The sequence below is a fragment of the Macaca fascicularis genome, chromosome 10 (assembly GCF_037993035.2).
Source record: "Macaca fascicularis isolate 582-1 chromosome 10, T2T-MFA8v1.1".
Classification (NCBI taxonomy): domain Eukaryota; kingdom Metazoa; phylum Chordata; class Mammalia; order Primates; family Cercopithecidae; genus Macaca; species Macaca fascicularis.
This window is the reverse complement of record NC_088384.1, coordinates 6,747,002-6,759,625: the sequence shown is the minus strand read 5'-3', so window position 1 is coordinate 6,759,625 and position 12,624 is coordinate 6,747,002. Positions and strand designations below refer to the sequence as shown.

Here is a 12,624-nt window from a genome sequence, read left to right as displayed (position 1 = left end):
GTCACTAGTAATGTTTCCTCTTTCATTCCTGATTTTAGTAATTTGAATCTTCACCCTTTTTTTTCTTGGTCAGTCTGGCTAAAAACTTGTCAATTTGGCCGGGCGCGGTGGCTCACGCCTGTAATCCCTGCACTTTGGGAGGCCGAGGCAGGCGGATCACGAGGTCAGTAGATCGAGACCATCCTGGCTAACACGGTGAAACCCCGTCTCTACTAAAATACAAAAAATTAGCCGGGCGCCGTGGCGGGCGCCTGTAGTCCCAGCTACTCCGGAGGCTGAGGCAGGAGAATGGCGCGAACCCGGGAGGCGGAGCTTGCAGTGAGCCGAGATGGTGCCACTGCACTCCAGCCTGGGCGACAGAGTGAAGACTCCGCCTCAAAAAAAAAAAACAAAAAAACAAAAAAACAAAAAACTTGTCAATTTGTTGATCTTTTCAAGGAGCCAACTTTTGGTTTTGATGATGTTCTGTATTATTTTCCTATTTTCTATTTATTTCTACTCTAATCTTTACTTTCTTCCTTCTGCCTGTGTCAGATTTAGTTCATTTTCTTTTTCCAGTTTTTTAAGGTGCAATGTTTATTATTTTGAAATCTTTCTTTTTGCAATGTAAGCGTTTATGGCTATAAATTTCTCTCGTTAAGTCCTGCAATAGGTGTATCTGTTAGTGTATTATTTCCACCATTTTAATCTTAAAATATTTTCTAATTTCTCTTGTAATTTTTTTCTTTGATTCATTGGTTTCTAGGAGTCTGTTGTTAAATTTTCACATATCTGTATTGATTTTCAGTTTTCTTTTATTATAATTAGATAACTTACTTTGTATGATTTAACTTTAGATTTATGGAGGCTTGTTATATGGTATAACATGGTCTAGCCTGGAGAATATTCAATGGACACATGAGAAAAATGTACATTCTATTATTGTTGGGTGGAGTGCTCTATAAATGTCAGTTAAGTCTACTTGGTTTCTAGTGTTTTTCAGTCTTCTATTTCTCTGTCAATTTCTGCCTAGTTGTTCTATTTATTATTGAAAGCAGGGGATTGAAGTCTCCAGTATTATTTTAAAATTATTTATTTCTCCCTTCAATTCTGTCTCTTTTGGCTTCATATGTTTAGGGGCTGTATTGTTAGGTGCATAAATTTTTATGATTCTTACTTTCTTATGAATCCTTGCATGATGATAAAAATGTCCTTCCTTGCCACTAGTAACAATTTTTGTGTTAAAGTCTATTTTGTCTGATATTAATATAGCCATTACAGCTGTTTTTAGTTGCTGTTTGCATGGTGTATCTTTGTATCTAGGGTGAAAATAGGTTTTACTTTCTTTTTTTTTTTTTTTTTTTTTTTTTTTTGAGACGGAGTCTCACGCTGTTGCCCAGGCTGGAGTGCAGTGGCGCGATCTCGGCTCACTGCAAGCTCCGCCTCCTGGGTTCACGCCATTCTCCTGCCTCAGCCTCCTGAGTAGCTAGGACTACAGGCGCCTGCCACCGCGCCCGGCTAATTTTTTGTATTTTTAGTAGAGACGGGGTTTCACTGTGGTCTCGATCTCCTGACCTTGTGATCCGCCCGCCTCGGCCTCCCAAAGTGCTGGGATTACAGGCTTGAGCCACCGCGCCCGGCCTTCTAGGTTTTACTTTCAACCTATTTGTGTCTTTGAAGCTAAAATGTGTCTCTTGCAGGCGGCATATAATTAGGTCATGTTTTTCCCCATTCCACCTTCTTTATTATTTAATCCATTTATATTTAGTGTGATTACTTATAAGGCAGAAGTTACATCTGCTATTTTGCTATTTGTTTTCTATATGTCTTATGTCTTTTTTGTTCCTTTATGTCTTCATTAATACCTTCTTTTGTGTTAAATACATACTTTCTAGCATACCGTTTCAATTTTTTGTTTCTTTTGCTATGTATATATTTAAAGTATTTTCTCAATTGTTGCCTTAGGGATTAGAATTTATATCTTAATTTATAACAATCTAGTTCTAATAAAGAAGGATTGTGGAGCCGGGCACAGTGGCTCATGCCTGTAGTCCCAGCACTTTGGGAGGCCGAGGCGGGCGGATCACAAGGTCAAGAGATTGAGACTATCCTGGCCAACATGGTGAAACCCCATCTCTACTAAAAATACAAAAAGATTAGCTGAGCTTGATGGCAGGCGCCTGTAGTCCCAGCTACTCAAGAGACTGAGGCAGGAGAATCAGTTGAACCCAGGAGGCGAAGGTTGCAGTGAGCCAAGATCGCACCACTGCACTCCAGCATGGCAACAGAGTGAGACTCAGTCTCAAAAAAAAAAAGAAGGATTGGGGACTTGCAGACTCTTCAGAGAATACAACTTTTGGGTGTTGTCTTCCACCCCACTCTAACACTCCTTCTTTGCCACTGGAAGAAACATGATCTGATGGTGATCTTATTATCAAGGAGGACCATGTGGCCCTTTTAGTTTTTGCTTATCTCCCAGAGCCAAGGTTTTAACTGAGCCAGGGCTCACTTTTGTTAGAAAAGAACTGATAAGTATCTGTTTTTCTAGTCTTTTTTTCCCTGTGTGTTTGAGATATGCTCTTCTTCCGCCTCCTGTACCATGTGGCTGTCTGGAGAGTACACTGTCCTTCTCTTTGCGATCAGCCTCCAGGGTGGGACGCTGGCCTCCCATAGGCTCTGGTTCTGAGCCATGTGTGCCAACCTGACTTGCCAGAACCTCTACCCCGTTAGTTTTGGGGACTGACCTCGCTAAGGATACCAAGCAGTTTCTCCTTCCCCATCTACCTACAAAGAGAGGCAGCCCTGCACATGTGAGACTACAGGATTCCAGTGCCTTGTTGCCACCTTTCACCTCACAGCACCTCCACCTTGTACCACATCCTAACTCTAAATTCAAGACTGTGATCTGTACTTTTTTTTTTTTTTTTTTTTTTTTTTTTGGAGACAGGATCTCACTATGTTGCCACGGCTCTTTCAAACTCTTGGGGCCAAGTAATGTTCCTGCCTCAGCCTCCTGAGTAGCTGGGATTACGGGTGTGTGCCACACTGCTTGTCTTTTGAACCCAGGTATAATGAGGACTTTGAAGTCAGATTTTAATTTGAACCCTGGCTGTAGCCAACCCTAGGCTGTGTGACTCCAGACACGATAATTTTCCTGAGCCTCAGTTTTGTCCTCTATAAAAATGAGGGCACAGTGATGCAGTGAGTGGGCTTTAGTATTGCATGTGGTGCACAGTAGGTCCTCAGTACACAGTGGTCACTGTGATCGTTCACATGCACTGCCCGTTTCCGTGGGCATCCAGGACCTCCCTGGCTGACTCTGACTGAGAACTTTGCAGGTCAGTGACGCAAGCTGCAGCCATTCATCCCATTTCAAATATTGGGAGGGGAGATGTTACATTTAGAAGATGAATGAGGCCGGGCGCGGTGGCTCACGCCTGTAATCCCAGCACTTTGGGAGGCCGAGGCGGGTGGATCACGAGGTCAGGAGATCGAGACCATCCTGGCTAACACGGTGAAACCCCGTCTCTACTAAAAATACAAAAAACTAGCCGGGCGTGATGGTGGGCGCCTGTAGTTCCAGCTACTCGGAGGCTGAGGCGGGAGAATGGCGCGAACCCGGGAGGCGGAGCTGGCAGTGAGCTGAGATCGCGCCACTGCACTCCAGCCTGGGAGACACAGCGAGACTCCGTCTCAAAAGAAAAAAAAAAAAAGATGCATGACCATCTAAGAGGGTTGGGAAAAGCCTGGGTGCCCAACTGAGGCAGGCCTGCTTAGCACTCCCCGCTATCACTGTAATTTCAGGTTGCCATTCCTCCCTCCCCCTTCCCTTTTCTTTCTTTTCTTTCTTTCTTTCCTTCCTTCCTTCCTTCTTTTTCTTTCTTTCGTTTGTTTGTTTTGAGACAGTCTCACTCTGTCACCCACGTTGGAGTGCAATGGCACGATCTCAGCTCACTGCAACATCCACCTCCCTGGTTCAAGCAATTCTCCTGCCCCCGCCTCCTGAGTAGCTGGGACTACAGGTGCGTGCCATCATACCTGGCTAATTTTTGTATTTTTGGTAGAGATGGGGTTTCACCATATTGGCCAGGCTGGTCGAATTCCTGACCTCAGGTGATCCACCCACATTGACCTCCCAAAGTGCTGAGATTACAGGAATGATCCACTGCACCCAGCCCCTACTGTTTTTAAAAAGTCACAATTTCTCCTTATTTGTGCATTCCTTGCATGCAAAACCAGAGAAAAAACATGCTCTGAATTACTCTAAGCACATCTCCCGAGGGGAAGGGTACAAGCAAGAATTATGTGCTGAGAATCCCCGATGCCCTCCAGTGGGTGGACAAATGTTGAAAAGCCAGGTGGGAGTGATTGGCCGCAGAGCACACTGTGCTGACCAGTGAATTGTGCACTGTGCTCCTGGGTCCTCCTGCCCAGCATGCATCTTAGAACTTTAGTTCATGGTGTGGGTTTAATGCAGTTTGTGCATCCTTGCTGAGACCTGACCCTGGCATGCACACATTGAGATGCACGAGATGAACGTGGTATGATACGATTCACCGCCGCCCTGGGCATCCCCGCCCAGCCAGGAAACAGCACATCTGCCAACCAGAGTCCCCTGGGGTCATTGTTATGCACAGCACTGACTCTGTCAGTCCATTGAACAAGCCTCTCTCTGAGCCAGCAAGTAGGGGATGGGCAGGGGAGGAGAAACCCAAACTGTGGGTTGCTGCTCTATGGAGAGTAGTCATTTTATGCCGGGGCCCTGTTGTTCCGCTAACTGTGAGAGCCTCAGAGTAGATATGGGTGTTCCTCAAATGCAGCGGAAAACACGCTTGGCTGGGAGCATGGCAGCTCTGGGCAAGTCTCTCTTTGGAGACCTCAGTTTTCTCATCTGCCTGAAGAGGTTGGGCTGGATAATCTCAGAGTCTCTTCCTGCTCTGAGAGTCTTTTATTATTTATTTATTTATTTTGAGATGGGGACTTGCTCTGTCTCCCAGGCTGGAGTGCAGTGATGCAGTCTCAGCTCACTGCAACCTCCACCTCCCAGGTTCAAATGATTCTCTTGCCTCAGCATCCCAAGTAGCTGGGATTACAGGAGTGCGCCACCATGCCTGGCTAATTTTTTTTTTTTTTTGAGACGGAGTCTTGCTCTGTCATCCAGGCTGGAGTGCGATGGCACGATCTTGGCTCACTGCAACCTCCGCCTCCTGGGTTCAAGCAATTCTCCTGCCTCAGCCTCCTGAGTAGCTGGGATTACAGGCATGTGCCACGTGCCACCATACCTGGCTAATTTTTGCATTTTTAGCAGAGATGGGGTTTCACCATGTTGGTCAGGCTGGTCTCAAACTCCTGACCTCGTGATCTGCTGCGTCGGCCTCCCAAAGTACTGGGACTGCAGGTGTGAGCCACCATGCCAGGCCTTAATTTTTTTTTTTTTTTTTTTTTTTTTTTTTTTTTTTGAGACAGAGTCTCGCTTAGTCACCCAGGCTGGAGTGCAATGGCGCGATCTCAGCTCACTGCAAGCTCCGCCTCCCGGGTTCACGCCATTCTCCTGCCTCAGCCTCCCGAGTAGCTGGGACTGCAGGCGCCCGCCGCCTCGCCCGGCTAATTTTTTGCATTTTTAGTAGAGACGGGGTTTCACCGTGTTAGCCAGGATGGTCTCGATCTCCTGACCTCGTGATCCGCCCGCCTCGGCCTCCCAAAGTGCTGGGATTACAGGCGTGAGCCACCGCGCCCGGCCTAATTTTTGTATTTGTAGTAGAAACAGGGTTTCTCCATAGTGCCCAGGCTGGTCTGGAATTCCTGACCTCAAGTGATCCACCCACCCCAGCCTCCCAAAGTGCAGGATTGTAGGCGTGAGCCACCATTCTCCGCCTGAGAGTCTGCTTTTAAAGGACAGTGCAGAGATAGAGCAGTAGGCAAAGAGATCTTTCAGGAACTCGTTCTCCTCATAACTCTGCATTGTCCCGCCTGTTCAGCAGGACTCAGTGAGGCCCCCTTCCCGGGAACAGTGGCCAGCCAGGGCTTTGGAATCAATGGATGCGGGCTCTCCAGCTGCGTGAACCCGGATAAGTCCCCGTAGCTCACTGGGCCCATTGGTTCAGCTGTGACACGGACCGCCTGTGTGTGGCCTGGGAGGCTGCTCAGCCCCTGGCATTGGGACGATTTTCGTCAGTGCCGTTGACTTGTAGCTCAGCAAAGCCTGTACCTCCCTTGCCGTTTAATATTTGCAGACCCTGGAGAGAGAGCGCGCCAGCATCTCTGCTTTCCATTTGAGAAACTGAGGCTGGAGAGGATAAGGAAACTGGCCAGTGGTGATTTAGCTCCTAAGGGCAGGGAGGGCCAGGGCTTGGAAGGGTCTGTCTGGCTCCTTAAGGAGGCAGAGGGGAGGAAAACAGCCTGTAACTTTGGCGCATCCTGGGAGAAAAGGACCTGCCCGCCACATTCCTCCCTCCCCAGGGACACTGTCTCTGTGGGCTCCGGGACACCTTCGCCCTCTCAGAGTGGAAACCAAGATGGGAAAGAGGCGGGGCGCCAGGTCTGTATTCCTGCAGCAGCAGGACCTCCTGAAGGCCACACCAGGTCCCCCAGCACCTCGGGGAGCTGTGGATCGCTGCTCAGTGTCCCCAGTGTGAAGCTTCAGCAAAAGTGAAATCGCCGTGAAACCAAACCATCCATCGAGATTAGGATATGCAGAAGCCTTATGGCTGTGGACAGAGTTTTAATCACCATTTAAGTGGATCAGCGGATTCTTCTGTAAATCTTGGAATAAAGCTAAAGCACACTCGATACCATGTTCACCTGAAAATCTTCCGACAGAGAGACGTTCGCAGGGGGCCGTGGAGCGCAGCAGGAGGAGCAGAGATGGAAGCCCAGGCCGGGCTGGCCTCCCCGGGCCAGCCCTCGGTTACGGGACCTTGAGCTGGTCACCTGGCCTCTCCCAGTGTCGTCCTCTGATCTCTAACTTGGGCTCATGAAATGATGGTGGAAATGAGGCAGACGATACACACGTGGAGGAAAGCCTTCACTCTCAGCCCGGTGGGTTTCAGTCGGGCTCTTTCCATCATGACCGAGTCTTCCGTTACCTGTTACCGCTTCACAGATTCCCAGGACTTAGCAGTTTCCAACAGCAACCACGTTACATGGCTCCTGGTGTTTGTGGAATTTGGGCAGAACTCGGCCAGGTGAGTTTGCCCGTGGGGCGTTGGCAGAGGGCACGTGGTGGTGTCCAGCTGGTGGCTGGCCAGGATCATCCAAGACATGCCTCATGATCCTGCACCTCTGACCTCAGTGGGGACTGTTGGCCGGAGCACCTGCCCGCAGTGTCCCCGGCGTGACGTTCCCAGGATAGCTGCGTTTCGTCCAGGGCAGCTCGGGGCTTCCAGCGCAAAGGTTCCCGAGATCACAGGTGGGAAGAGTCAGGCTCTTTAGGATGGGAGAGAAGGACCTGGCCCAGAAACTGAACCGTTGCTTCTGTCAAATTCTGTTGATCCAGACAGGGTCCTGGGGACCTGTGACTGCTGTCAAAGTGGCTTAAAGCAACACATATTTATTTTCTTGTGATTCCAGAGGTCGCAAGTCCTGAAATCAGAATCTCGGCAGGGCTGCATTTTTTTGGAGGCTCTGGAGGGTATCTGTTTGTCTTCCAGTTTCCAGAGGCGCCTATGCTCCTTGGCTCCCGGCCCTCCCTTCCATCTTTTTCTTAGCACATCACTCTGGCCCAGCTTCCCTTGTTACATCCCCTCTCCTTTCTGCTCACAAGATCCTCTGCAAGGATCTTTGTGATTCTGTCAGGTATCTTAATCTGTTCCGGTTGCTATGACAAAGTACCATAAATGGAGTGGCTTATAAACAACAGAGATTTATGAGCTGGAGGCTGGGAAGTCTGTGTGCCACCAGATTCGGGCAAGTAACTGTAGCTCGCTGGGCCCATTTGTTCAGCTGTGACGTGGACCGCCTCTGTGTGGCCTGGTTGGAATGATTTTCGTCAGTGCTGTTGGCTCGCCGCTCAAGGAAGCCGGCACATCCCTTTTCATGCTGAGAATTCGGTGTAGGATGAGGACCTGCTTGCTGGTTCATAGATGGTGCCTCCTAGCCGCATCCTCATGTGGAGAAAGGGGAAGCTCTCTGGGGTTGCTTTTAAAAGCGCGCTAGGCCGGGCACGGTGGATCACGCCTGTAATCTGGCACTTTGGGAGGCGGAGGCAGGTAGATCACGAGGTTAAGAGATCGAGACCACCCTGGCTAACACGATGAAACCCCGTCTCTACTAAAAATACAAAAAATTAGCCAGGCATGGTGGCGGCGCCTGTAGTCCCAGCTACTCAGGAGGCTGAGGCAGGAGTATGGCGTGAACCCAGGAGGCAGAGGTTGCAGTGAGCAGAGATCGCGCCACTGCACTCCAGCCTGGGTGACAGAGCAAGACTCTATCTCAAAAAAAAAAAAAAATTAAAAATAAAGGAGCACTAATCACATTCTCAGTGACCCAGTCCCCTCACACAGGCCCACCTCCTAATGCCATCACTTTGGGGGTTACAATTTCAGCTTAGGAAATTTGACGGGGCCTAAACATTCCGACCATAGGATCGAGCCTCCCCATATAGTCCTGGTCAGTCTCCCATCTCTGGAGCCTCAGTTTACCTGAGCATGGTGACACACACATATAATCCCAGGGAGGTGCCTGGGCAACATAGGGAAACCCTGCCTCAAAAAATAAGTAAATAAAAAGATAAAAAACAAGATCCTCAATTTAATTATACCTACAGAATCCCTTTTGCCATAGGTTGTCATAAGTGCTCAGGATTAGGACATGGATTTCTTTGGGGGCCATTATTCTGCCCACCACGGTGACCAGTGATGATTCTTCACACTGTGGGACCCTGGGCAGGTTCTGTCCATGTCCTGAGCCTCAGTTTCCTCATCTGTAAATTGGTTTTTTCTTTTTTTTTTATTTTGAGACAACGTCTTGCTCTGTTGCCCAGGCTGGAGTGCAGTGGCACGATCTCAGCTCACTGCAGTTTCCGCCTCCCGGGTTCAAGCAATCCTCCTGCCTCAGCCTCCCAAGTAGCTGGGACTACAGGTGCCCACCACCATGCTCACCTAATTTTTGTATTTTTAGTAGAGACAGGGTTTCATCATGTTGGCCAGGCTGGTCTCGAATTCCTGACTCCTCAAGTGATCCACCCGCCTCGGCCTCCCAAAGTGCTGGGATTACAGGTGTGAGCCACCGCACCCGGCCTATTTTATTTTATTTTTTTGAGATGAGTCTTGCTCTATTGCCCAGGCTGGAGTGCAGTGGCGCGATCTCAGCTCACTGCAACCTCCACCTCATGGGTTCAAGTGAGTCCCCTGCCTCAGCCTGGAGAGTGGCTGAGATTACAGGTGTACACCATCAGGCCCGGCTAACTTGTATTTTTGGTAGAGACAGGATTTCACCATGTTGGCCAAGCTAGTCTTGAACCCCTGGGCTCAACTGATCCATCTGCCTTGGCCTCCCAAACTGCTGGGATTACAGGTGTGTGCCACTGTGCCTGGCCAACATTTCTTTTTTTTTTTTTTTTTTGAGACGGAGTCTCACGCTGTTGCCCAGGCTGGAGTGCAGTGGCGCGATCTCGGCTCACTGCAAGCTCCGCCTCCCGGGTTCCCGCCATTCTCCTGCCTCAGCCTCCTGAGTAGCTGGGACTACAGGCACCCACCACCGCGCCCGGCTAATTTTTTGTATTTTTAGTAGAGACGGGGTTTCACTGTGGTCTCGATCTCCTGACCTTGTGATCCGCCCGCCTCGGCCTCCCAAAGTGCTGGGATTACAGGCTTGAGCCACCGCGCCCGGCCCAACATTTCTTTATGTGAATCTCTGTCTCAAAATAGCACAGTAAGAGACAGGTTAACCCAGATAACATACTGGATTTTTGTCAACTATGTTTTTTTTTTATTTTTTTTTATTTTATTTTATTTTTTTTTTTTGAGACGGAGTCTCGCTCTGTAGCCCAGGCTGGAGTGCAGTGGCCGGATCTCAGCTCACTGCAAGCTCCGCCTTCCGGGTTCACGCCATTCTCCGGCCTCAGCATCCAGAGTAGCTGGGACTACAGGCGCCCGCCACCTCGCCCGGCTAGTTTTTTGTATTTCTTTAGTAGAGACGGGGTTTCACCGTGTTCGCCAGGATGGTCTCGATCTCCTGACCTTGTGATCCGCCCGTCTCGGCCTCCCAAAGTGCTGGGATTACAGGCTTGAGCCACCGCGCCCGGCCTCAACTATGTTTTTTAACTGAATCGGCATCCAGTCCTGGGCTTCATGTTCTACCCTCACAGCCAAGCCATCTCATACTGCTGGGACTTCTCAGTATGGCTCACCTGTGTAGAATGCCCTTCTCTCTTTTGTCCTCTGGCAGGCTCCTACTCATCCCTCAGAACCCAGCTCTGAAGTTGCCCCCTGGGGAAGCCCTCCCCAACCCCCAGGTCTTCCCTGTATCATAAATATCCCTCTCGTGGAGTTCTCAAATGCTGCACTATCATTTTATTATTCGGCCTCCAGACTTTCTGCTTCCTGAGGGCAGAGCCTGCCTCTGTCTTCCTGGATGGTGCCTGGGTCCTGTGTTTTCACAGGGGTGTGGAGAGGACCAGCGCCTCTTCTCATTATGATCACCCATCAAACTCAGGTAAAAACTGCCCCTTTCTTTTCTCTTTTCTCAGCCTCAAAGACAAAAATCAAGGCGAACTCGTCCCCCCCGTGCTGAGGTTCACAGTGACGTACCTGAGACAGAAAGGTGAGGCAGGGCCGGCTCCAGCTGGGTGATGTGAGGGCTGCTGGGTGCACCTCTCTGGGTGGTCTGTCTTGGATCCTGAGCACCCATAAGCCAGGGGGTGTGACCAGGAAGGGAGGGGCTCAAGCACAGTGGCTCCAGGTCTGGGCTCTGGTCTTGGATGGTCTGGGTTTGAATCCTGTCTCCCCTGTGTGCTAGCTGTGTGACCTGGGGCCAGTTACTCACCCTCTCTGGGCCTCCATTCCCTTGTCTGTCCAGTAAGGTTAATAACAAACAGTACCTAACTTGCAGGATTGTTGTGACCCCTAAATGAGACAGCGCTACAAAGCACTTCGGGCAGTGCTGGTCTATAGGAAGCCTTCTGGAAATGGGGGCTCCTCTGATGGGATCAACTTTGATTTGCAGACACCATTGCCAGTGGGGTGGGTGCAGTCAGGAACTTGGAGTCGGGTGAGCCTTGTGGGCGCTCCACAGCTCCTGAGGCTAGAACTGAGGTCCATGGAGAAGGTGGGTGGAGGCTGCTTTCCTACCTTAATGGGAGTAAAGAGGTTCCCACGGAGGAGCAGGCACCAGGGAGGCTTATCTGGCACCAGGGGTGCAGGTGTGCTCGGTGGGCCAGGTGGTCTCCAGCCTGGGTGCTGCAGTGCAGCTGTGTGGGCGTCAGACAGGAAGTGAGCGCCTCCCGCATCGCCACCACCCAGACAGGGCTGGCTCCCTCCAGCCTCCAGAGCCCAGCTCAGTGGTTGCTTCCTCAGGGAATTCCCCCAACATAGCCAAAGCCCCTAAAGCAGACCCCAGCTCTGCCACGGACGCAGCACCATGGTCCCCCGAGACCCCACTACCCTGTGGTCCGTGTCTCATGTTCCATCCGGCGGGGAGTTCCCGTGCAGTGGCTCTGAAAGCACCGCCTCGGCCCTGCACCTTCTGGTTGCGAGTGGGCTGGTTTCCTCTTTGGAGCAGGCCCGGTGGGTGGTCTTTGAAAAACCTGCTTCAGACAGGCGGGGCCTGGAGAGCCCATCCTCACCTGTAGGACAGGGTGCCCAGGAAATGCGCTTTGGCACGAGAGTCTGTGCACACGGGGATGGCATCAGTGAGCAGGTGTGCTGGGCGGGGGCATGGGTGGGCCATCTCCCTCACACCCCAGACCTTGTGGCCCCAGTATTTCCCTGAGCCACGATGCTCGGCTGGCAGGTGACAGGTACGGGGGGCATCCCACACTGGGACCCCAAAGGGCCCGCCTGTCCCCGGCCTGCACAGCCCCTCCTTGCCCTCTGCCGGTTAGGTCCTGCTTTCTGTAAGCCCTCTCCAATTCTGCCCCTCTCCTGGACAGAACTGCCTTCTTCATGTGCCCCCATCATTCAGTCCCTCACTCGGGAGACATTTGCTGGGTGCTTCCCTCGTGCCAGACTCTGGGGATATGAAAGTGAGCACACGGGACGTGGAAGAAGCACCTGTTCCGCCAAGAGCTACCCAGATGCTGACTCCGTCAGGGAGGAGGCCCTGCCAGACCGGGGTCCCTGTTAGGGGGTTTGACCTTGTTGGGGGGCTTCCCTGAGGGAGGGGCAGTAGAGCTGAGCTCTGAGGACGGGGAGAAGCTGGCCATGCCGGGGGACAGGCCCCAGAGAGGAGAGCAGGTGCAGAGGCCCATGGCTGTGGGAGTGCAGGAGCGTGTGGGGCTTGGAGGAAGCTGAGAGGAGAAGGGGAGGTCAGGCCTTGCAAGTCCCAAGAAGACTTGGACCTCCAGATGCCTGCACCACAGTCCTAGGTCCTGGTGTTCCAGGGAACCCCTGTCATCCACTGCAGGCCCCCCAAGGGTAGGCTCAGGCCTGTTTCTCTTCCTGGCTCTGGAGCCAGCAGGGGCCTGGCCGGAGGAAACCCTTCCCTCCG

The 12,624-nt window shown here is 51.2% G+C and overlaps 1 protein-coding gene across 25 annotated transcripts in view; it reads left to right on the top strand.

Annotated features, from left to right (window-relative positions):
* The window catches only part of LOC102145378 (proline-rich protein 5), a 180,831-nt gene that overhangs the window by 153,749 nt on the left and 14,458 nt on the right, over positions 1 to 12,624 (top strand). For 19 of the 25 annotated variants that reach the window (XR_012418637.1, XR_012418638.1, XR_010578308.1 and 16 more), the window contains one exon: positions 10,667 to 10,740. Coding sequence is in view for 22 of the 25 variants with exons in the window: in XM_065522008.2 (XP_065378080.1) it covers positions 10,667 to 10,740 (74 nt within the window). In the remaining 3 variants the exon portion in view is untranslated. Of the gene's footprint in view, positions 1 to 7,081; positions 7,164 to 10,666; positions 10,741 to 12,624 lie in introns of all 25 variants that reach the window. The other 6 variants (XM_074003568.1, XM_074003571.1, XM_074003567.1 and 3 more) reach the window with 1 other exon arrangement.